The sequence below is a fragment of the Seriola aureovittata genome, chromosome 1, assembly GCF_021018895.1.
Source record: "Seriola aureovittata isolate HTS-2021-v1 ecotype China chromosome 1, ASM2101889v1, whole genome shotgun sequence".
NCBI classification, from domain to species: Eukaryota; Metazoa; Chordata; class Actinopteri; order Carangiformes; family Carangidae; genus Seriola; species Seriola aureovittata.
Genome location: NC_079364.1, coordinates 26559712 through 26586189, shown reverse-complemented (window position 1 = coordinate 26586189; position 26478 = coordinate 26559712). Strand labels below are relative to the sequence as shown.

Sequence of the window (26478 nt, the reverse complement as noted above, 5' to 3'; positions counted from 1 at the left end):
ATCTTTGCTGCCTTTGTTCCATCTCATGTGTTGATGGTCTTTTATTGTGCTATTGACAGTGACTGAGCAGGTCTGAAAACAGCTTTTCACACTTAAATACTGGCCAGCTCTGACTACAGGAACATTTCCAGGAACCTTTTTAGGAAGCCAGAGCAACTCACCTGCATTGAGCCGTACTTCCTGTTTCCCCAAAAAGTAGTTCCAGTGAGTATGAAATAGATATTTGACAAGTGTTGGCATCAGGATTCAGAGAGGGGTCAAGACTGGTGTGAAAAGCTATTCACTGATTTGCTGAAGGACACTTTGACCATAACTGCTATGAAGAGAGATTGAACCTGTGGCCCTGCTGTTATAGAACAACCTGTCCAACCTCTAATAGCTCTAGATGAATCTCACAACAGATGGGAGCAGAAAATGGCATAAATCTTTAAGATGATTATGAATATTCATTCATTCATTTGACTTGACTGCAATAGTTCAGTGACCTCACAAGTCATCACAAGCAGCAGGTGTAATGAAAGCATCAGAGCTGTGCTGCCTTTGCATTCATTAATGATGTTTGAATAAACTGATTTGAGTTAAAGTGATGTTTTTGGTGTTGTTGGGGACAGATGGGAAATGGGCTGCTATTGATGCAGATCAGGAAACAGACTCTTTTGTCCATTGGCCACAGTGGATGTCTTTCCAAAAAGAACTGTACGACAGTTTTATCTGTTACTCGAACTGGACTTCCTGGATTGTATTTCATGTCATACTGGTACCTGAAGCAGGGTGAATGGTTGTTTGTCTCTATATGTCGGGCCTGTGATAGACTGGCGATGTGTCCAGGGTGTATCTCACCCACACCTGATGAAAACCGGGATTGGCTCCAGCCCCTCTATTACCCTCAAAGGATAAGGGGTTTGGCTAATGGGGCTAATGGTACCTGAAGCTGCACACCCTCACCAGTGCATCCCTGTGTGTTGTTTCAATGCACATGCCATCTGATGCTCTGAAATCCTCTGATTTTTTCTTTCATTGAGGTGACATGCTGTCCATAGCACCATCTTTTATACAATTTTATTCTGTTGTATTGTTGATGGACTAACCTGCCTCTTCCTCTGTCTCTCTCTCTCTCTCTCTCTCCTTCAGTCTTTCTTATTTGAGGTCAAAGTTCAACAGTCATCATGGCAGACGAAGCAGATATGCGCAATGAGCTGGCCGACCTCCAGACACGCGCAGACCAGATAGCTGATGAGGTAAAGCAGAGGACACACTCACACACTGTTTAACATGCACATGTTGACACACAAACACTGATGTTATCTGTTCCAATATTGACAATAAAGATAATGCATCACATTATATTTTTCAAATAAATGCAATTTACAGTGCAGTACTTCCTTCAGAGAAAAAATATGATTTTTGCCTGCTGCTCATTGGGCACTGCAGTAAAATGTGATTCCTTATGATCCTGCGTTACCTGCTGAGGTGGCTGCTACAGTGATCTTATTATTATTTAAATTTAACAAAACCTATTGTAATATTTATATTATAATTACTTGTTAATATACGCTTTTTAAAATGCAAATCATTCCATTATTGATCTCAATAAGAAAAAGTGGCATTTAACTTAATTTGGGAAAGATCATCTTCTGTATTTTCATTTGTTTTCAACTCCAACCTCCAGTGAAATAATGATAGATTTTGTGACAGTTGCTTGGGTAATTTGAGAGGGGTGTTGCAAATACAAACAGTCTCTCCATAGAAAGTATATCATGCACTACAATCTACACGTACATGTTGAACATTTTAAATTATCTGCCAATCCAGAAAGCTTGTTGTAACCTGGGTAGTTGGTTTTCAATCAGCCAGTCAATCGTTCAGTCTTCATGAACATTTGCACATCTAACATCACAGCAAAAAACAATCAGTTCAGTTACTGTTGTAGGAGGCTACCTTCTTTTGCCAAATAAATAAGTAAAAATGTAACTTGCTGCGTACTTGTAGGTGAAGATGGCAGCACACCAGAAAGCAGAAAAACAGAGGAGGAATTTTTTTCAAAACTTGGTCAAGAGTTTAAACTGATTTTTGGTACATGACATGACCATTATAATTTGACATTTCAAAATGACCTGTTCTCATAAGGACAGATGTATCCCCAAAGCCTCCAGGCTACCAGACGCAGCTGCTTTAATGTGACCCTCCCTTGTTTTAGTCATTTGTTCTCTAAGTCTATTTCATCAAGACTGTGCTTTTTTGGGATAAGGGAGAACTTTTCCCTTTTTAATGAGTCGAGAGGAGCTCAGGAAGAGCAGATAATTCTGTGCAGCAGAATAATAGAGAAGCTCAAATGGCCTTATTAAACATTCATGAGGAGATAATGCAAGGCCAAGAGGCTTCACGGATGTGAAGGGAGGAGAGGAAGGGATGAATAAGGAAGGCAGGGATTGATGGATGGAGATGAGATTACCAAGGGGAAACAGTGAAATAAGGATTAGGAAGGAGAGAGTGTTTGGTTTAAGAGGGGTCCTGCAGAGGATAGAAAGTTAGCAAACAAAAGGCAGAAATCAGATAATTAATACTGGAGTCAGAGGAGAAGAGAGGAGGGAAATAATCAAAGTTCATTATATGACTCAGTAATTTGTCTGATACATATTTGTGATTTTCTGATCTCCTTTGATCACCTTAATGTATGATTTTAAACCCTTAATATTCCATCTTAACACTGAGATATCTTGGTGATATCTGTCACAGGGGATACGCTTGTGTGTCTGTGTTTGCTCTCTTGTGGACTCTCAGCTAATCAGCCCTCTCTCTCTTTCTCTCTCTCTCTCTCTGCCTCTCTGCTTGCAGTCTCTGGAGAGCACTCGGCGTATGCTGGCTCTGGTTGAGGAGGTGAGTCCAACATTACAATGACACACATCACATTACCAGTCACAACAGAAAGAGAATAAGCATGCTCACGATTACACAAACAGTGATTTATCATAGAGATTGGCGATGGGCGGTTTCCCGCCTCTCGTCCTGAGATAGCTGGGATTGGCTCCTGCCCCACCATGACCTTCAGAGGATAAGTGGTATAGCTAATGGATGTATGGATGATTTGTCTTGGTGTTTTCATTTGTTGACATCTACCAATACCTTCCTCATGCTAAGTAGTGAAGATGTTTTTTTTCCTCCCAGTACATGGTTTAACTAGCTCTTCTTTACATCTACAACACTTGTCAGGTACATTTCAAGTCAATTCAGTAATGAATCAGTGTCTCACTCGGATTCACCTGGTCAGTCAGTTCATGGAGAAAACAACCAGTTTTTAGTACTTAGGTTATTAAAGGGGTGTGTCCTTCCATCAAGAATAAATAAATTGGAGTCTTTTAAAAATGAATTCCTGCTTCTTTAGAGAATCATCCAAAGAGACTTAAGGGGGAGTTGGGGCAACTTCTTTTTTTTAATAATTATCAAATTGGTGATCCTTCCATTGAAATCTGAATTGAAACATAAATTGCCTCAACTTTTGAACATAATTATATTTTATTCAGAACTTGGTTTATTTATTGCCCAGTGATATAGCATCATATTCAGCATACTATAACCACAACATAAGAAATAAAGGCAAACCTCTAAAATGTGAGATCTAATTGCATCATAAGAAATGTTGAACATTTAACACACTGTTCACATTGTTATGGTGATTTCAGAAAACATAACATTTAAAATATTAGGTCCAAAAAGCTCTACTGAACTTGAAGGACATATTCAGTTTGTAACCTGTTAAAAAAGTCTCTTCTTTGCATGATTGTTTTTTCAGTGAACCTTGGTTTGCATAAAACTGTTTTCAGCACTTTCATTGCTCATACTGACGTTGTAAATTGCAACCAAATGTTCAGCTACTCAGTGAAGTGAATGAGAGAAGTGCTTGGTGTCCAAGGAGCATGAACCATCTGTAGAAACGTCACGGTTGGTTGATCAGCCAGGTGTCTGTACCGGGTTTGTTCATCATGCTGTGGACTGCTATGTCCTCTCCAAGTTTGTGAGAGTTTAGCTGCAGAAGAAGGTTCAGCAAAGATATGTTTAATAGCCTGTTCACTCTGAAAATTATGTTCTTAGCTTTCCCTGCATGGGAAAACAATCTCCTTGTATGTTGTGCTCTCCTATAGCTGTGCCTGTCAAGTATAAAAGGTCTTAAAGGAGCTATTTGTGAGTTTTGCTATTTCTACATAGCCAACATTAGCATTAACAGCTGTTTACTAACCACTTACTTACCTTGCAAGTTCAGCATCGAACATCATTCCTTCACTCATCAAGAGCTGCCTCCAGTGGTGCAAAGCAACACCAATGCTAACTCTAACTGTAGCTTCCAATCTGTCCTGAAGACGTAGCGCTGCTCAGAAGGCGTATTATAACCTCTTGAATTATAAAGACAACGATGGCTGAAGCTCTCGTCAAGCGACAATCACCACCACCTGCTCCCAGCAATAAACTACGTTTTGGCGGCAAAGAAAACTTACAAATAGCCCCTTTAACTACCACAGTGTTTGGGCATGGTGGCTTGTTTCTTTTATATTCTCTAGAAGTACTGTTTAAATATACCACTCAGGTGTTTGAGATTAGATATTGTGTCCGTATGCTAAGAAAAGTTAGCATGAAGTTATCTTTAAGAACTGCCAAGCTGATGTCGCTGGCATTAAATCAGCGTGTGCACTGGGGCTCTAGTGCCTGTTACATTCCTACTAGCATCAGACCCCAGCCACTAAGTCTTAATGAGACAAAGCTGGGAGGAACAGTTTTGAGTCCTGCGGCTGACCTCAACAGTGACCTACTCGGCAGACAAGCCTCTATACTGACAGTGGCTGAATATGTGACCTTTGAAGATAATGCCAGGAGAATGCCATTTGTTCATTTCAACTGCTAGTCTCTGATTTGAAAATATCCAGTGGTTTGTTAGCTCAGAGTGTGTTCCCCTGTGATGCTCCTAGATTGTTGTTTTGGATATAAAAACCAGTGAAAGACACAGAGGCAAACAGCTACAGTTTCATGTTCATCTTCTCCTCTCTGTCTGCCAACATGATCTTTATCCATCTCACTTAGTATCTCTCCAGAGAAAAAGGCTCAGTATAGACTGCAAATAGGCAATAAAACAACATGAATTATGGATGAGACTCTACATGCTGCTTCTTATAATACAGTAGATATTATACAACTAGCTCTGGGGTTTTTTTTGAGTTTATGGCTTAATTTTTTAGCATTTGAATAATGGTCAACACTAAAGTTGTGACAAAGCAACTTTCATATATCAGTTTTTATTATTCTCTCTATGTTGCCCATAGATGCCATACATGCAGACTGGATACAAAATGGAGTCTGTTATTAAAGTGATTCTGTTTCTAACCATATAGTCCACCTTTCTCTCACATAGGAAATTGGAAGCACATGCTAATACTCCGTGACCTCGCTGTTGAAAGGGCTTATAGTGAAGCTTACACTAATAGAATGAGTGGGGAGCAGTCAGACCAAACTCGTCCAGTGATCTATCTGAGATCTGTGCAGTGATACCTGCTTGTTCAGGGCCTGTCCAGGTCTGAGTCTGCACCAAGACTATATCAGATAAAACATTCTCAGTTATATGCATCTGTACTGGAGTTTTGATCCGTGTAGTGCCCTGCTAAAAAGGTATTAAAGGACAGTGATGGCATTTAGCCTTAGATGTCTCGTGCTTCCTCCGTGAAGCTTAAAGGATAACGCCGGAATTTTTTAACCTGGGTCTTACTTTTCCATGTTTTTAGGTGTAAATGATTAATAGGGACAAAAATCTTTGTGATGAATGTTCCACTACTGAGCAAGAACGCTATATATGGCAACTGTGTAACAGCTGCTACAATATAATAAATGGGCATCAAAGTATGTCAACTAAAAGTGCTTGTTTTTTCCACTGACAGGTTCAGATTGTTATTATCAGTGTCTGATAACATTATGGATGTGATTCCTACTGAGATAGACATTTTTTTGTAAAAGCGTAAGATCCATTTTGTCTAAGCAGTAACAGCCATTATATCGCTCTGTTCAAAAACGGTAATTAGCTTACAGAACACAGAAACTGATAGTCTACCGTTTGTTTGTGATTGTGACATTCAGTGGTGGAAGGAGTATTCAGATTCCTTTACTTTACTCAAAGTACCACACAATAACATTAACAAAGTAACTGATTGAGGCAGCGGTTTGTTATAATGTTGATGATCCAGAAAAGAAAGCTTATCCTACATTAGTACCCAGTAAGTCGAGGTGGTTCAACTCATCAGCCTAATACCTTAAATGTAATTGTAAAATCCATGCAGAACCTGTATCATAACAACATTATGCATGGATTCTCATTAGAAATGCATGAACTTACATCAGAGAGCAACACAGTGAATCAATTTTATGTTATTATCATATAAATCAAATTTATAGAGATTAATATGAAACACAAACATAAAGATTTTTTTCAGTTGCGTTTCAGTTTTAGCCTTACAGTGGTAATAATAATATCAGCACTGTTGTTCTATTGGAAGAAGTCTTAATATCCACCTCTGTGGCTACACAGTGTGCACAGTGTATACAGTTTACATGTATTACTGTAATAACTGGTGTATTAAAGCCATAAAACACTAGAGGACATACTTTCCTTGAAACATGAGTGATATAATGTGTCCTTGTCTCATGCAAATGTGACCCATAATTCATTCTCTGGACCACCATGTGGCATGACTTTTATTTTGTAAGATGCCATGAAAACGACTGTATCTGCATCAACTGACTGAAATGTTTACAGTGTCCTACGTCTGCAGGTCTTCTGAGTTTGTCAATTAAAGGCATAGTTTCACATTTTTGGAAGGATAGAGTAAGACTTAGACCACAAGATCAATACCACTCTCATGTTTGTGCTGTAAATATGTAGCTAGAGCCAGCAGCCAGTTAGCTTAGCTTAGCACAAACACTGGAGGTAGGGGGGAGAAAGCTAGACTGGCTCTGGCTTTGTATTTAACAAACAATTTCTATCAGTATTAGTAAATATATATATAAATATATGCTAGAATTTGGAATTCATTAACTGAAATCCATTGTATTCTACTATATTTTGCACAAGCTTTGCTGCCTCTATGATGAAATTGTTACCTTTATTAAAACATACATTTTCATTGGATTCCGATTCACTGAAGACTTATTTACATGATATAAAGCAAATACTGGCTCAGTCCTATGCAAAATCTGTGCATCAATAGAATAAACCCCCAAGTGCTATATCTAATATGTATCAGCAATGAAGAGATGTGGTGCAATGAATTCTGTTCTTGGAAATGAATCGACTTGGTAGAGCAGCACATTTCACATTTCCCATGTCTCTGAAATGGTTTTATCAAGACAGACCCAGAGAAGGTTTTATGAAAACGTTATCTTCACACGAGGCCCGCGCGCAAGAGAAATGAGAAACTGCTGGATGGCTCAGAACGAAATGTGAAGAAAGAAAGTGAGAGAGATGGAAATGACAAGGAGAAAGTAAGACAGCCGTGAACACGAGAGGGACGAAGACTGAGACGAGGAGAGTGTGAGAGATAAACAGTGAAGGACATCAGTCCAAAGCCAGTGTCTCTGTGGAGCAGTACGGGAAATCTGATTTTATCTGATTCTGATTTGAACAGCGTCAGGCCTGAAGTCAGATAATACAGTACACATGATGGACATGATATTATATTCATGAGGGCTGTTATATGCCTAGAAACCATTACATTACAAGTTGGCATGTCAGAGAGATGAGTTAACAAATAGTTAATTGATGGTTTTAAGGGGAATTATGTGCTAGCAGACTTTCTTGGCTAGTAGCAGTAACTTCAAGTTACTGCTGGTTGCTTGGCAACACTTTTTTTTTGTACAGCTTGAATAAATGTTTTAATTTGTGATATTTATTAAAAGGCAGCTTTTATCATTTTCAGACAGAGCCAGGCTAGATGTTTCTCCTTGTTGACAGTCTTTGTGCTAAGCTAAGATAAGCTCTTACTATATGTTTAGATATGAAATCAATCTTCTCATTTAACTCAACTCAGCAAGAAAGCAAATTAATGAATTAATTGAAAAATAAATAAATAGTTGTAAAATAGCTGTGATTAAGTAGTTTTGTGTTTATGTATCAGATATCACGTCAGGTGCTGGTTGACCAGTGGCAGGCAGCAGGTGCACATGTGGGTCATCCTGGTGCACTCGTCTCCACCGTGACTGAATTAGCATAGATTCCAGGAGACATTAGGGAGGATATCTCACTAAAAAATCAATACCAGGCTACAGAGGGCTGCGTCTTAATGTCAACAGACCTCTTTCTCTCTTTCTTTGCCTTGCTTATTTTTCTTACTCCATTCTCTCTTTCTTCTTTCCTGAAATTACTATATTTTTTGATCATTACTGATACAGACACCATCGTCAGGCTTTTAGCAACACTTTTAATTCACCGAACCTTTAAGGCAACCAAAGTTTTATTTAAAGACAACATTAATTCCTACTTTATTATTCAACTAAATGAAGTTAAACTTCACAAAATATCCCCAAAAAAACTCCAGACCGCTTCACACCAGCAATTCTTCTAAACACTGAAATGAAGAAGAAGGAAAGAGATGAAATGAGTTTAAAATATTCATCAGCACATGTTCATTTCCTGGGCAGAAGATTATTTTGGGAGAAACTGCTTTAAACATCATCAGGTCCTTAATGGAGACTATACGGCTTTCTGTGTCGCAGCAAAGTGTGACGACCTGATGGTGTGTGTGTGTGTGTGTGTGTCTGTGTGTCTGTGTGTGTGTGTGTATGTGTCTGTGTGTGTGTATGTGTTTGTGTGTGTGTGTATGTGTCTGTGTGTGTGTATGTGTTTGTGTGTGTGTGTATGTGTCTGTGTGTGTGTATGTGTGTCTGTGTGTTTAACCACCCATGTAGAAAGAAGTGATGTCACCACATCAGACTATGCCAGTTGGCGTGGTCAGATATCCTGTCCTGTGTAGTCCTGAAGCCCGACTACCCTTGCATGTCTGTGATTTCCCATGATTCCTGGTGGGTAAACAAGCAGTTCTCCTGCTCGATTTAAGCCCATCTAAACACAAACAGTAACTCTGCTGAGGTTTCCGTGCTGAAGATTATATAATTCTTCTTCTTCTATCCCCCTAGTTCATGTAAATGAACCTGTTTTCTTCTTCTTAACTTCACACTCATACAGATCCATGGCCACTGGTAGATCTTTTTGACAGTCAGTTTGATTGATACTTATATCAGTTTCATGTCCAACCGGCCTCCAGCACTGGACTCTATCCATCACTGCCCCAAGAAGGTCAGAGTGCATTTTGATCCAAAACGGCTGATGCGTGAACTGAACGGCCTTTGGACTTTTATATGTGTTAGAGGAGGCCTCAGGCTCGTGGAGAGCACAAAGCTGTTGTTTTGTTGTGTGCGCAGCAGTTAATGCGGTTATCGTGTACTCACTGAAGTGTGTTATTATGTGATGAAGCCCATGCACAAAGACATAACAGCGTATGAGTCTGCATGGATGTTCTTGTTCTGTGTGTACATATGTGTATGAACGCGTGACAACTGTGTAAGCCAAATCAGAGTGTTTCATTACCGGAGCTTTGTCAACAAATCTGTGGTACCAGCCCAGTGAACATAACAAATATAGCACATGCCATTTGGTGGATGAGTTTATCCTGAGAGTCTGTGCAGAGACATGCAGGAATATATTTATGGCGTTTTGATATGTTCTCTGGAGATTTTTCGCATCTTTTCTGAGGTTTTATGGAGCTTGTAAATTTTTTCATCTGCCTGATTCTTAATTAGGTGGATGTAAATCTGTCTATATGCAACGCTGCCTCATAGAAATTATGTTTCCATACAACTAAACTGTAAGAGCAAATATGTTTTGTGGGAAACATAACTGTGACCGGATTAGGATCTCTATTAACATTACATAACAATAACAATGAGGATATGTTTACATATCAGTAAAATGTTCATAGACATAACAGAAATATTTGTTTTCCTCCAAAATATCTGATCTTGTAGTACCACATCCATTTGCTGTGGCTACAGCATTATTACACTTTTCATGGTTATGTTTGGGGACTCATCACAGCACTCATTAAGTTTAAGGAAAGATCCTGGTCTGGCTTAATACAGAAAAAGTTCACAGTGACTTCAGACAGCAATGCCACTAACATCTTCATTCATTTTAACAAAAAAAAAAAAGAGAGAAAAAAGTTGCCTTTCCATGTAATCCAGCCAGTAATCACATTTCCTACAAAACATTTTTGCTGTTTGCTCTGTGGTTGCTATATGAGACATAAACTTTATTGACAATCTCAAAAGGCTTTCTAACCCATGATCCATGTACCACTGACACGGTACCGATCATGCTTATGTTTTAGGTGCTATTTTTCATTTATTTTCACACAGCGTTTCACTGGCTGTGAGAAAGTGAATCTCTTACTGTCGGTGTGTGGTGGTGTGTATGTGGCCATTCTCTACCTAAATGATTTTTCTGTGGTCAGATTCTTTTCAAGAGCAGTATTTACTTATTCTCTGTGACATTTTATTCCCATGACTTTGCTTCATTCTTGGGTCAAATATAGCTGATGAAATCCTTCCCTTTTTCTGACTGATTGTTATAGCGACATTTTGGAAAATTTGTGTATGTGTTTGATATGTATGTTTTTTTTGTGTGTAAGTAGATTGATACTGCTATCAGGTCTGTACACTAAAAATTAAGCTAGATACAACAGATAATTAGCTTAGCTTTGCATAAAGACTGGAAACAGGGAAACATCTAGCCTGGTTCAGTCCAAAGGTAACGGACTCCACCTACCAGCACTTGCTCACACATTAACATGTTACATCTGGTTTGCTTAATCCGTACAATAACCATAAAATAAAATAAGTGTGTGGAAACAACATGGCAAGTCTTGTCATTTTTAAGATGTGTTCATATAGAGAGAAAAACGAATCTTCTGCTTTCACCACTTGACTGTTTGTGCAGTCTGAACTGATTCATCCAAAGCAGGTTATATATCAACTGCACAGATGTTAGCTGCAGATTAGCAACACATGTACTTCCATTTTTGTTTGGATAAAACCAATGAGATATAATGTGTTAATTAGTGAGCTTTAAAGATGCTGGTTCATTTTGTGAGAGCCAGGTAATCTAACCAGCTGTAGCTCCATTCAGCATACACACATGAGAGAAGTATCAATCTTCTCATTCAACTTTTAGCAAGAAAGCAAATAAGCAGAAATTTCAAACTAGTCCTTGAAGGTTGAGCTGTTTCAACAACATCAGACGAGATCAGTCACACTCAAAAAAGTGATTTCAAACAGTAATTTGACCCACCTCTGCTGTCCTGCACCGTTGCCCTTCACTGATCTCTTTCATTTATTCCTCTTTTCCGCTTCACTTCTCTTTCTTTTCCTCTCTTTCTCTCTGTCTGTCTGTTAGAGTAAAGATGCCGGCATCAGGACTCTGGTCATGTTGGATGAGCAGGGAGGTAAGTTGACAGGGAGCGATCACCAAACAACCTTCAATCTGCTAGACTCGACCAATTCTCTCTCGCTGCTTCTTAACGCTGTATAATGGGAGAATCGTCATCAGCAGCACATCTGGTATAAGACTGTAGAGTCCGAATCAAATTTACAACACCAGGGAAAATGACCTTTATGGTTTTATAATTACTAAAGTAAATGAACAGTTTATTTCTTTTTGAGTTTGTGCCAAGTCTTTAAAAGGAACCTTAGCTACACTGTGAACTAATGTGGCCAACATGATTATACTGGATGTGACTGCTTCAGCTAGCCCTCTGCTTTGCCTCCCTATTATTTCACTCTTATACTTATTTGTCAAATGAATATATATTAAATTAATCTTATAGATTATATTTTAGCTGTATGTTAAACTGTATAACAAGGACATGAACCACTTTAAAATCAATGTTTCTAACCTTGCTCTCTGAAACCTGGTTGAGATGTTTTCCAGGACACATGACTGACTGACTCAGAGGTCAGCTGGTAATTGATATATTTTACTACTATACTTTTTGTGAGGTAAAACAATTGACTGGCAACAAACTTGTGCACTATTTCCTCATATTCCTCCACAACCTCTCCAGTTCTGCCCTGTTTATGGCTCAATCCTCCAATAAGAATTAAAGGGCCCCTCCACAGGCTTTAGATGTCCGCCAGTGTACCAGTCTCACACAGTCCCACTGCCAGATCAGATGTGTGATGTCTTCTGCTGCTCTGGAGGAGCTTTCTAAAGCCTGAGAAAGTGGCATCACTTGGTTCCGATCACTTCAAATAAAGCAGTCTTTATTTGTGACTCTTCATCAGAGGTGATGACCTTTCTGAGCAGTTCAACCAAACACTGATTTCTCTTGTTCAGATTGCTTCATTTGTACGTTTTTCAGGGGCCTGAATAGGTAAAAGTATCCAGTTCTTCACAAAAGATTTTGAGAAAAGTACAATTTAATGTAACAGAAAATATTGTAATAATGTAGTGCATTCTTATTACAACTTTGATGACTGTAAGAGCTTAATTGCACCAGCTTTTACTAAGTGGATATTTTACTAAATTAAAATTTGGCGTGCCACACAAACTTGGTTTACATTGAGATAATATTTACACCCAGTAACTGCTGGGTGTAGCTGACCTACCAAACCTCACATTAGCTTGCTAATATAATATGACTTGTTTAGAAAGGAAAGAAAAAGACATGTATAGAATATCGAAGACAATCTGATGTGACACTTTATCACAGTTTTTAAATTACATTTCTCAAAGACAATACCATGTACCTTATAATTACAAAACATTGGCCTCAATACCACGTTTCCACTCAGTCTCAACCGCGCAAATACTACCAACTGTGATACACATATTCCTCCATGTTTGCACATATAAATAAAACAAAGCTATACCTAAATTTACAAAATGTTGGCAGTCAAGTTCAATATATCTTTATTTTTGAAGGTTATGCTACAGCTGTTGACTTCCTGTTAACACTGTTAATTGATTGGATGTTCTTTAACACATCACTGACATCTTTAGTTTTAATGATGCAACCCAATTTAGTAAGTCAGTAGTTTGAAACTAAGTAGTGGAAACTAAGATACTTAGGAAAGACTTTATGCTTAAACTAAGTAATGGATTTATGAATAGCTGCTGCAGCTGAGCACTGATTTGCAGTGAAATATAAAGTCAGACAGAGGGATGTTTTGATACTGAAGAATTCAATTTTTACACAATCCGTGTACTCATACAGAAATGTCATATATTACATATATGTCCCTATATCAACAGATATATAAGGAGATATATTATTATCACATATATATATCCTCTGGCAATATGGACATATACGTTTATAACATATGAAATACCCATAGTAAATATTTGTATATGTACATATAATGAAAATATCTATATGATGGATTTTTATATGGTACAACATGTTGCAACCATGTTAACAATACATGTTTGATCCAAACGTATATGCAAGTTTATTAAAACAACATACATATGAAAATTCTATGTGCTTTTATATATGTGTTTCTCATAAATTTCTTATTAATTTTAAACATGTCTATCTTCCCATTCAAGGGAAGTGGTCTCAGACTTCTGGACCCTCTGTATATAATATCAACATATATTGACAGGTTTTGGGATGGGTTTGGGATATATATTTATGTAACATACATAAAACATAAACATACATATTTGTATGGGCTGGACATATATGTTGAGATATCAAATTGTTCCAATTTCTAAAAGGTTTGATATATAAGTTTTACGTATATGTTTTTATTTTATATGTACATATATTTCATATATTGAAATTCAATATATATATTACATTTTTGTATCTTAAAGTGTTTGATTCTTTTAATATTTTAGAGAGACTGTACACGACACCATGAACTTTGACTGAATGACTGGAACATGAACAGAGAGGGAGAAAAGCTGCTAAGCACAAGCCAGATTAATACTATAAGTCCTCTTTTATTCTGTAAATCTTGGTCAGAGCGACAAAGTTCCTACGTTCAATCAGACTAATGTTTCCACTTTTTCACATTTTATACTCGCATGAAAGTGGCTGGTGTTTTGTGGGTACGTTTACTGTGTGCAGCGGAGCGTCTACTCATAATATGCGTTGGAGATGTGTGTGTATGCGTGTTACCGAAGGCCTGTACTTAGTTCCATGCGTGAAAGAGCAGTCTAATTGGCCTGTCAAAGGAACAGATAGCCTGTTTCCCCCCTTCGCGCTCTCTTTCGTCCTGTCTTTTCCCCCGGAGAAACGGCTGCTACAGCGCACAGCTCACTGCTGTTATCACAGGACACCAATCAATTCACAGATTTAAATTACCTCTGCCTCTCAGCTAATGTCCTCTATACCTGATCCCCATCTGTCTAGCTCTTTTCTTCTTTTCTTTATTTCATGTTCCTATTCTTTCTCGCCAGCACCTGCTCCATTTGCTTTTATCTCCTGACCTCCACTTTTTGTTTTGCTTTTTCAGTTAATTTGCATGGAGATCCCTCCATTACATTAATGATGAGGCCCTTTCTCGTCTTTCTTCTTTCTAGTCATCCTTCTCCTTCTCCTTCTCCCGCTCCCAACTCCTCCTTCCTGTTTGCAGTGAATACTGAACTACAAAAGCTTCTACCTTATTTGTCTGTGACATATTTTACATGTTATTTAAATCAAGAATTCCCTCTTACATTGCCAAAGAAAAAAAAGACTCGTAAGTAATATCCTTCCATGGTAATCAGTGAAGTCTTGTGGAGCTGTAAACAGGGGGGTAGCTGTCCTTTACACACACACGCAGGTCATACATAGGAGGAGATTTGTCGTTACTTGCAGTGATGTATATCCTGTGTTGGAGGTCTCACTGCAGCTAATGAGTTGCTCCCTGCTTGGCTGTTACGTCCGTGTTGAACTGAATTACACTCAGTCAGGGCTGATGAATTGCATCTGCTCGTCAGTGAGCCCCCACACATGTAGCAAGATGTCATAGCTCAGGGCACAAGATGTTGGTTTGATTTTAGCTCTTGCAGGTTGAAGATGTACATGGAGTGTGATTGTTTTTTTTTTTGTTTTATGTTGATACATTTATTTTAATTGCCTTAAATTAATAACTGGAGATCATAGGTTTCCTTCTTTTTGTTTATTGGACTAGAGCATCACAGCTTGTCCCAGTGACTCTCCTCTTTTCCTGTTTCTCTTGGATCAATGTTGAACCCAAAAATAGATTTACTTGCATACCAGTCAATGACACACAACAAGCCAACAACATACATCAGTGTCTCATTTTCGTCTCCATGACACTGCAAGTAAAGTGAATTGAAGTGATGGACTGGTGCATTTCAAGAGTTATATCTTACAGAACCTGGTGAAGCACGAAGTGAAGGTCTTTATTTAAATCTGACAAACTAAACTGGAGATCTGGCTGGGATCAAAATGTTTGAATACATTTTATGGCCTGTAGTCAGTGTGTACTTTTGTATGCACAGTGCATATTTTTTAGATTTTTAAAGAAATACTTTTTATCATAATATATATCTGATGTGGGTATAATGACACCCCTTTAGGAATGGGATAATAAAGCAGTGAGTGCAGCATATTAGAAAGTTAATGCAAGGTTTACTATTACCAGCATTGCTGTAATGGAGCACGCCTCACCATCAGCTTTTAAAACTGTATTTTTAATACTTTAAAGCTTTTATGGGAATTTCCTTGTAGAAACAGAACTGTGGCCTAATGCCAACGTGGTTTAAATAATAAAATGAATGATGGCTGATTTCCCTTTAGCTGCTTCACTTTCAGGTTCAGTCACGTCACTTCAATAGAATAGAGCTATTGTTAATGTTATTAGTAACACCTGTGCTTTTCCTGATGTTGTGAAGAAGGCCTATTGCACCTATTAAGTCATCCTTCTTTCTAGCTGGTTAAACCTGTGACTGACTCACGGTCCAGGAGGGAGGAGGGAGGAGGGAGGAGGGAGGAGGGGAGGCCCTCAGCCCTGTAATCCTCAGATGAAAGGGAGGAGGCAGGTTGTTAAGTCTGGCCTGGCTGTGCAAAGGCAAGGAGATAAACAATGCCTTTCTCTCTCACTCTCTCTCCCTCTCACGTTCCTCCTTCTCTGACTTACCTGACTAATGTAGTCATCTTTATGAAACATTTGTTCCTTGTATTTTCAGAGCACTGGTAGACTGACTCCTTCCCTCCCTGCTGGTTATAGTTAGGATGTTGGTTATGTAGAAAGTGAAGTCCACTGTTGCAGAGAGGAAGATAAAACACAGAGAAGACGTTTAGTGAGGAACATGTAGTTTTCCAGTTCCATGTTCTGTAGCTGATAGTGTCTACCCCCTGTTTATTGAGGCTCTGTATCTGTATGAAATGACACAACTTATTGTTTGTTGCTTCCCAGATCAAATGAGTCTGATCAGGCAGGATAAGTACAAACAGCTGTGAGCGTGTGCAGAGCTTTTAAGTAAAAAAACAGAAGTATTATCTGCAAATTGCTCTTAAATGATCAACAAGTGAAGTCTGACTACCTCAAATCGAACTTGAGTGAATGTACTTGGTTACATTCACCACTGATGACAGACAAGGTAAGCCAAGGTTGTAATTTACCATCAGATGTTGTTAATGAGTTCAACTAATTATTAGCAGCTGCAGCACCTGAACCTGTGTTCTATGGTCATCGGAGTCCTCTGCACTACAGTGTGACTAATCAAATCTTAAGAGTTTCTCTTGGAGGACAAAATGGGCCTTTTCCCCTGATGGAGATTATTGCCGTCCATGTCCTATAACCATTAACCAGCCACAGAGAGGATCTGACCTTGAATCAGAGCCTTTTTATAGCTCGGTGCCTTATTGACCACCTGAGTAAGGAAACGCGCATGACTTCATGTGCCTGAATGATGCTTTCCATTACATTCATTTCATGATTTGTTTATTGATTAGCTGCTCGTTCATTCGTTTGTCTTTGAGGGCTGTCACATCTTCATGAGCTGGTTTCTGTGTGTGTGGTGTTCCTCTAAACTTTGTATCATCAGGACAGTCTTGGATTTCTCTCTGTGTCGTCTCTCTCTGCTCTCACTGGTATGCAGTAGTATTCATACAGTCGTGCACAGATACAGCTGGATGAAGCATACTGCCTCTGCCGCTCAGATGAAATACTCAGAAAAGAAATACATTCCTCTGGATGGAGGTAGGAAACAAAATGTAGAATCCATAGGGGAAAAAAATCACATGCAAAGCAAAAGCGTGTCAACAGTAATACCCAGGTAATACCCAGGTAATCTTCGTGCTTGTTGCCTTCTTTGCCTTCTGCATCTAGACAAAATATGTTGCCTCTTGCACTGTAGCATCTAGAGCGCCAACCCTCAAAAAATAAACAAACCAGTCAATCTTATTTCACTGCTCTCATGCCTTTGTCCTTACCAGAACAACTTGATCGTGTGGAGGAGGGCATGAACAAGGTGAACGCAGACCTGAAGGAGGCCGAGAAAGATTTAAAAGATTTAGGACAATGCTGTGGTCTGATATGCCCATGTATTAAAAAGTAGGTACCGGCCAGGAGCCCCACGCTCTTGCCTGTCCAGTGCTGGTGGTGGTGGTGATGTCTGATGTCTCTCTTGTCACAGTCAATGTCTTTTTTTTGTCTCTTCTCCTTTGTTTCCCCTTTCTACTCCCCTCCCTTCCTTCCACCTGCGACTTCTTCCTCCTCTCTTCTCTTCTCACGTGCTTTCGTTCTTTTGCTGGGAAAAATGACAATGTGTTGGTAATCAGAACAACTGGAGCGCATCGAGGAGGGGATGGACCAAATCAATAAGGACATGAAGGATGCAGAAAAGAATTTGAACAATCTAGGACAGTTCTGTGGTCTATGTTCATGTCCCTGTAACAAGTAGGTGCTGCCTGTGTCGCCTGACTACATGTGTTTCAGTGACCGCCTACCTGCCTCTCTATCCGTCTGCCTGCTTCTGGTGTATAGAGCATGGTGACCTGTGGTGTGAGCAGTCAGGCCCATAGCCACAACAACACACTCTCTGAACAGGCACCAGCACTGCATGCACGTGTGGGTGTGCTGAAGTTGAGACTGGATTGAGTGAAACATTGTGTGCGTGCATGAACAAAACACACATGCACAACAGGTCCGACTGCCACTTTATTTGCTCTCCAGCCTCCTTGGCTGGTGTCTTCAAAAGCCCTTCATTCCACATTGGATGAGAGATTCTCTTCCAGCAGGTAGCAGCATCAGCAGGGATCTGGCCACAGCACCCACCATACCCCTGAACCCCACCCGAGCACCCACCCTAACACCCTGCAGCATGAGGCATGCTGTGTACAAAGTCCAAGCAAAGAGTAAATCAACTAGCCAACTTCTCTACTAAATTTTTTATTTTGTGGCCATTTATAACTCTATTAACGTTGGTATTTACATGGATCTCTTGCGGTGCATTCAAAGAAAAGTATCTGATTTTAAATGAAATGTTTCATTAAGACTCTTAGTTCCTGGAATTTAAGAGATGCAAAGCATGCTCCTGATTTATTTTGCATTACATTTGAGAAACTGGCTGTTATTTTAATCAAGTATGTGGCAGTACAGTATATTACACAACTGGTACTTGTAGCCAAGCAATCTGAATGATCATTCAGATCAGATGCCTATTTTAAAGTTATAGTTCAACATTTCAGAAATATGCTAATTTGCTTTTTTGCAGAGAGTTGGATGAGAAGATTGATACCACATGTCTGCTGGAGGAGGTGGCAGACGATTGGCTGAGAAACAGGGGAAACAGATAGCCAGCTAGCTCTGTCCAAAGCTAACAAGATACTCCTGCCATCACCTCGAAAGCTCATGAATTAATTAAGCAAATTAAATTGTGCTTGTTTAATATAAAAACTAAACATAGCAATTTTCCAGGGGGTTATGAGCTGCACTATCTTTAGGGGAGCTGTTTGATTAATTTGGACAGTGCTTTGACAGGCTTGGTGTTTCCCCCTGTTTCCATTTGTTGTGAGAAGCTAAGCTAACTAGCTGCTTGTGTAGCTTCATATTTACATGGCAGTGGTGTCCACTCATTAAACTCTCTACAGGAAGTCAAATGAACAAAACTATCCCTTTAAGTATAATTTTTTTTTTGGGTCCAAGTTCTTAGGTGCAATGATTGATTTTTTTATTCTTGATGTATAATATTTTCTATACATTTTTCAGGCAGTACACAGTGGTTAAATTGTAAGTAAGGCTTAATATAGTTCAGGGTGTTCTCTGCTCTGTTAACAGATGTGAAGGTGATGCAACATTTTATTTATTTCATGACCTATTCCAGTACACAAACCTTATAATTAGAATAAAGATGCATTTTAAAGAAATGAGAGCTACTAAAATACCCAACTTACTCTTTAACACACCAACTGTGCCGTATGAACCTCAGATAACTGGTAAACTAAAGATGCCTTGGAGCCTCTTCCCTCTCCTCCCTCAGGACTGTCCTACAGAATGAAATATCATGCATGAGTTAGGCAAACGTTTTTATAATCACACTCTACATCGGGTAATACCATGTTAATGTCAAAGCTCTGAAACCCTGTATTTGTGGCTTTGTTAAGAAGATGGACTTTTCATACCAGTTTTGCCAAACTCCTGTGTGATCTGTTCTCTGGACCTTCACAGCCAAACTATGGCCACTGAGTCATGTCTGAGCATACTATACTCTGGGACCAATACATGTACTGTATACAGTTGTTTATCTCAGAGCTATAGAAAACACAAGTGGCTGACAAACCAAGACAGAAATGGCTATTTTGCATATTTTGTGTTGGGTTCGCAGCAACATATTTCTCATTCAATCCTCTGGGAATGAATTAAGTGAGGTCATAATGATTTGATACATAATGATACATGGGATACACTATATGTAATATTTATATTATTGTCGGGTATTAGTATAAAATGTGGTTTTTGAGAAAAGGCAAACAGACCCAAAACAATTCTATAGATAGATATATGATTTTCTATTTTACATCTGACCTAGAAAGCAAAATTGTGGTACTTCCTTGCCTTCAGTGTGTATCACAATAATTTTTATAAACATTCTGGAGATTAAATTCGGCACATCAAATTATTATTTTGTCCAAAACAGGATTATCATGAGCAGGATGTTGACAATAGTGTAGTTACAATGGTTACAATGTGTAACTAATCTGTTTTACTAGTTACTTCCTGATTTTGGACTGAACTTTTCGTTTTCTGTATGAAGGTATATTTGGGGTTTGCTGCCTCCATTTGGTCCATTTTGGTCCTGCTTCCAGGGTTCAGATCTTGTCTGTTCTATAGCTCTTTGGTCATCCCTGTCACAAACCACTTGTTATGTAATCCCGTGGTTATGTCATGTGTTTCATCTGACTCTTTTTTATGGCGGCCCTGGGTCAAATAGCATAATAAAGATAATTCTTGCTTGTTGTTATAAACTGTCTGGAGCACAGAATGGGTGTGATTTACCACCTCAAGACAATACTGCTACATACAATAGTTTTCCTTCATTGAAAAGTGAACAAAATCAGCTTTTAAACTGTGTATTTAGACAGCCATCGTATTGTCCCTAGTGGTGTCTCCCACCCATAAGGTACTTCAAGCATAATAAAACAATGCTAAGAATTACATTTGACTATTTGACTGTATACAGTGTATCATCCTACAGATCTATCCATCCAGATGAAATGAAGGGCTCATCACAGCTACTGTATCACTTAGTCTTGCATGCAAAATGTTCTTTGGTTGGTTTTCCACAATGGATCTAACTATTTGGTTTTCTTTTAATAGATACAACATGTGTCTGATCCTGTTCCTCTCTAAGTGTTTTCCCTGCCCATGTCAAACATTGTGTACTATGTGTCTGCCTTGCATGTCCTCTCACTCTGCATGTTTATATGTATGTGTGTGTTTGTGTCTCCTCTGTCTGGAGTCTGGTTACTGTGTTTGTGCTCTTCTCTATGTGCTTGTGGGAGAGTGTTTTTAAGTCTTAATTACTTTCTAACACAAGCCACATGTGAACTTATCGTGCTCAGATTGAATTGATCTGCATGTTAGATCAATTATTCACTAACAGACTGCAAGTGCATGTATGTGCCTTTTATCATACGTGGCATGTTGCTTTTAGTACCTAAATGGCTTGAAACCATACGATCCAATGCTTTCTAAACATATATTAATGTATATGTTTTTTATAGTAAATCGCTAGAAAACATGCACTTACATAGACATGCATATACACAGTCACACTCCAGTGCACACACACCCACACACACCCACACACCCACACAGTGTCACACACAGTGGCCAACATACTGTACACTTATAAGCACACCCACAGTGCACCTAATCTTTGCTACATTCACAAACAAGCAAACAAGTGCGCACACATACCTGTACACAAACAAATACAAAAACAAACACTCAATACAACAGTTCCATTGGCCCTGACTGAAATGTGTGTGTGATAGGATTAAGGGTGGGGGCCAGGCCTGGGGATCGAACCAGGATGGAGTGGTGAACAGCCAGCCAGGGGCTCGAGTGGTGGACGAGCGTGAACAGATGGCCATCAGTGGGGGCTTCATTCGCAGGTAAGTGCGTGTGTATAGGTGTTGGCCTGCGTGTGCCCCTCTGTATGCGTGTAGCTGGCATTATTGTTTGTTTGTGCGTGTGTGTGAGAGGTCGTAAATGTTTGTGTGTTTGTGCATATTTGAGTAGGTGATAATGTTTATATAATGTTATATGAGACTTATCCTGGAATAGATCGCCCATTTTGACTTTTAAATAAATATTTCACCATCATTATGGACAGCATGTCAGTTAGTGATAGTTTGCTGCAGGAACAATACAGTTTCCCCTTGGGAATGGATGAAATTGTATCTCAATGTACTGTAACATTTCTAAGCTAACAGAGTGAAGGAATTCCCAGAGGTACCAGGACACATTCAGCTCAGTTTGCAACAATGAGTTCAATAAGGCGATGTAGTTGTTTCATATTTAGAAAAAAAGAGTTACCACTGGAACAAATTTGGATATACTGTATAAACCTGATGTTATTTCACTACTTTCCAACCTTTTTGTGTGTGACCTTCAACAAAACCTGAAAAGGTAAAACTCTTTACAAAAAAAAACAACAATTAGAGATACATCCAACAAAAAAGAATTCAAATTTGTTTAGCAGAGCTTCATTTGAATCATCTTGCGACCCAGTGGAGGGGTCCTGACCCTCTAGTTGGGAATCACAGTATAAAATTATAAAATATAATTCAAGTCATATGGATCTGAGTGCATTGGGGTAACAGGGTGCTTTCGTCTGTTTTTTTGGTTCCTTGAAAACAGGACTCTCTCAGTCATGTAAGGTGCTGTCCATGGTACTGACTCTTCAGCCAACCTATAACATGAATGAGACAGAGTAGGCCATGTGATAGATAAATACATTTTAATGAGTAGCCAGTATCCCTTATTGTTTCATCCTTAAATGTCCTAATATCTGAAAAAGAAAGATACTGACTTGTTTTACTGATGTCCAGGAATTCATTTAAAACATATTGTATCTACTTGTCCCGTTCTGTACTGTACTATAGATAGATAGATAGATAGATAGATAGATAGATACTTTATATATCCTCTAGGGGAAATTCATGTGTCCATTATCCCATTGTTGATAATATAATAATAAAAACAGTTAATAATGAATAAGCAATAATAATACTTAGATTAGTCCACATCCTTTGGCTGAGGTGTTGTATAGCCTGATGGCAGTGGGAACAAAGGATCTCCTGAACCTCTCTGTTCTGCAGCGCAGTGAGATGAGATGTTTGCTGCAGCTGTAGCTGCTTCTCTGTCCTGCCAGAATGTTGTGGAGAGGATGGTTGGTATTGTCCAATATGGCCTCCATCTTACATTGCATGCGTTATACAGTTATACCGTTTTGTGGTGCTTGTGCTTTTGGGCACAATCCAACAGGTCACAACAGTATCTACCACGTAATCTATGGCCATTAATTAGTCCCACTTCCTCACCCTGTGTGCTGTAGGGTAACAGATGATGCCCGGGAGAATGAGATGGATGAGAATCTGGAGCAGGTGGGCGGCATCATTGGCAATCTGCGTCACATGGCCTTGGACATGGGCCAGGAGATTGACACCCAGAACCGCCAGATTGACAGGATCATGGACAAGGTACTGCACAATGAGCCCTACATGTATACCACTGCCATGGAGAAGATCAGGGAGTGTTTGCAGTATTTTTTAGAGAAATGAATGACTCTTATGTACTACTCCTCGCTATTTTGAATTCATAGTCATTGATGGAAACAAGTCAGTTGTTACTAGGCAACAACCTCTACTAGTTGTTGGAGAAGAAAATTACAGTTGAATCCAAAGTTGGACAAAGACAGTGGCAACAGAGTTTATAGGTAAAACTGTGATGCTCCAAAATATTGGCAACATGGGACAACAGCCCGATACAATGTGAGGCTCAAGGAGGAAATACAAGTACAGATTTGCTGTATTTATGTATTTGTATTGATGAAACTAGAAAATTAAGACGCTGCAAAGTGCACAAGATTTTCAAGACTATTCAGTGAAATAACCATTTAAGGGCCCATTTATATTAATGCTAGGAGAAGGTGTGAAAAGCTATGAGGGCAAACAGAGGTGTGGTCAAATTTATACATTTAGTTATGCAAGAAAGTGTAGTTGTGACACTGTATTGTAAGAATTACAGGTAAACTAAGTAAACGAAAGGTAACAGACTAGAAAAAATGTTGCTAATATACAGTAGAGAGTATAGCATTTAGCTGATATTTGGTGTGGTTTACATGTTTAGCATTAGGTAATGTGACAGTGAATGCAGCGGTGCTGATTTAGAGCAGATTACGCCTGGGTTTGACACACTAATGGAGAAAATCTGGTTCACATGCCAATGGACAAAATCAGGGTTAAACATCATTTGTCCATCAGTATGTATGTTTTTATAAAAGTTTCTCATCTCCACCATCTAGCACTGGTTTGACCACTTTTCCAACTGTTACCTGAGCGGAGTAAGAACCCGTCTTTTTTTTCCTTTCAGGCTGATTCCAACAAGACCAGGATTGACGAGGCCAACCAGCGTGCGACAAAGATGTTGGGCAGTGGCTAAACTGCAGTGAAAAAGTGCTTTCATCCCCGTTTAACCCCAGGCACCCTAAAAATAACAACACCAACCAAACCCAGCCCGACCCCCAACACCAACAGCGCCCACTTCCTTGGCTCAACAGCAGGCGCTGCAATATCATGCTTTTATTGTGATACTTGTAGAAGTTTGTACACATGCACATATCATACATCCTTCTGCCCCCCACCCCCATTCCTGACCATCCCTTCCCCTCAGTCCCTTCCCTCCCCTTATTGTCAGTGTTGTTCTGTGTTGTCACTCTTTTGATTTTGTTAAGAAATAATAGTTCTGTCACACAACGTCCACTCAAACTCTCTCCATACTGTACATAGTGCTTCTTAAATGGCTTAATTGATTTAGATCACTTGTCCTGTGTTCTTCATCACTCTTTTTTTTTAAGTCTGCGTGTAATATAAACTGTATGTACACCTTGTTCCATGATGCCCCCCCTCATGTCAGTAATCTGATGTTGTCCATGTGAGACACATTGTGTATTCATCCGTTAAGATGTCGTGATGGTACATGATAAAGCCACAGTGATTTGTTGTTAATATAGTGAACATGCAACATGCACAGCTTGTAACCAAGGCCGTTGTTTGAATACAGTTATTTAATGTAGATGTGGAGCCACTCAGATCTTAATAACATAGTAGACCATGGATACTCAGTGAAGTATTTGCAAGTATTTGAGCCATTTGAATGAAAATATGAACTTTTTAGTCATGACTGTTAGTGCACCAGTCTTTCCCCAACTCTACTAATGGAGCAGCATTAAAACAGTTTGATGCCATATACTGTATAGTATATACTTTTTCCTCAGGGAGCTAAATCTAACCATTCAAAAGCAAGGGTTGAATTTTGAATTGATTACTGACACTTCATATTTGTATCATAAGGCTCAGTGTCTGTGCGAAACACTGCGTTTGTATGTGGTCTGAACAGCATGATTGATGGGACTCTTGTTTAACAGACAAATTATTGGGCATTAATCGTAACAGCTAACTTTGTGATTGATAATGAAAGGAGGTGGAGCTTTGCTTCAAGGTCATAGTTCAGCAGCAACCAATCCAACTGTTCGGCAAAGTTATACACGCACATACCAGGTCAGACTGCTTTACCCGTGATTCAACCCTAGCAATATCAAGTACCGCATTAAGTGTTATGCATGTCCATCCACTGCTAGAAGACACTGAATAATTCATTTTTCCAGGCAAGAAATATCCTAACATGGCAACCGCATGCTACATATGTAGGCCACACAGAGGAGAGGCCCATATTTATCTGCAATAGTGCCACTCTTTTTGTTTCATGTCTGTTTACCTTTCCAGACTGTGACCATCACTGTAAAATAATACCTTGGAAAATGCCAATAAAACCATGATAAACATAGAACCAAACTACGCTTCTTTTGTATTTTTATTACACTATTGTGGAGAAAAATGTTTGCAGTCATGGTACAATACCATGCTTGAGATCAAATTGTCAGCAGTGTTATTTTATTTTGAACTGCAATGACAACCAGTGTTAGGGAAGCTGCTTTGAAAGCTACCAATTACTCCATGCTGGGGGAGGTTGAGCTACAGCAAAGCTTCTCTAGGGAAATATCTAGTTTGGTTCACTAAAGCTACTTAGAAAAAGAAGTTCAAACTACTTTGTGAAAAATTATTAAGTTGACAATTTACATGTGATACAAAATTTTGACTAAATATAATCCAAAAACATCACATGCCATTTCATTGCAAAAAGTGCCTTCTTGTTCACAGGTAAATTGAAAAAAAAAAAAAAAGAAATACCATGATATTCATGGGAAACTGCTGGAATGTCAGGTTTGGTTTTGTACACAATAGCTGCTTGAGTGTGACCATGGTGATTCTTGATTCAAGACGTTTATCCACGATGACGTTGTCGCTGTGTGAACACTGGGTGACACCACTGCCCTTGGCTTTTTGCACATGCACTGTGTATGTGGTGGCTTCCTGACGAAAGCATTCCCTGGGTGTGCCTTCACAGGGGTCAGGATGAAAGAAAAAGAGGGTGGGGCTGGCCAAAAGGGGGTTCGATTACAGTAGAGAATCAATGGTAAAATAAAAAATCATTCCTTTCCTTTAATGGCCCAAAATGTTTTGTAGTTTCAGTTGTTAACAACATATATTCATTCTGTAGGCCTACATAGATACCATTATCTAGATTGATATACGATGACTGCAACAGTAGAATTGGCTTCAGATGCCTCAAAAAGCAACAAAA

General features: G+C 39.1%; 1 protein-coding gene across 1 annotated transcript in view; it reads left to right on the top strand.

Annotated features, from left to right (window-relative positions):
• LOC130169704 (synaptosomal-associated protein 25-A-like) overlaps nt 1–25628 on the top strand; it is a 38934-nt gene extending 13306 nt beyond the window's left edge. Inside the window, exons 2-8 of the mRNA XM_056376648.1 lie at nt 1132–1238; nt 2836–2877; nt 11480–11528; nt 17829–17946; nt 21546–21665; nt 23111–23255; nt 24148–25628. Coding sequence (XP_056232623.1) covers nt 1167–1238; nt 2836–2877; nt 11480–11528; nt 17829–17946; nt 21546–21665; nt 23111–23255; nt 24148–24216 — 615 coding nt within the window. The 5' untranslated portion in view covers nt 1132–1166 and the 3' untranslated portion in view covers nt 24217–25628. The remainder of the gene's footprint in view (nt 1–1131; nt 1239–2835; nt 2878–11479; nt 11529–17828; nt 17947–21545; nt 21666–23110; nt 23256–24147) is intronic.
• Nucleotides 25629–26478: the final 850 nt, after the last annotated feature.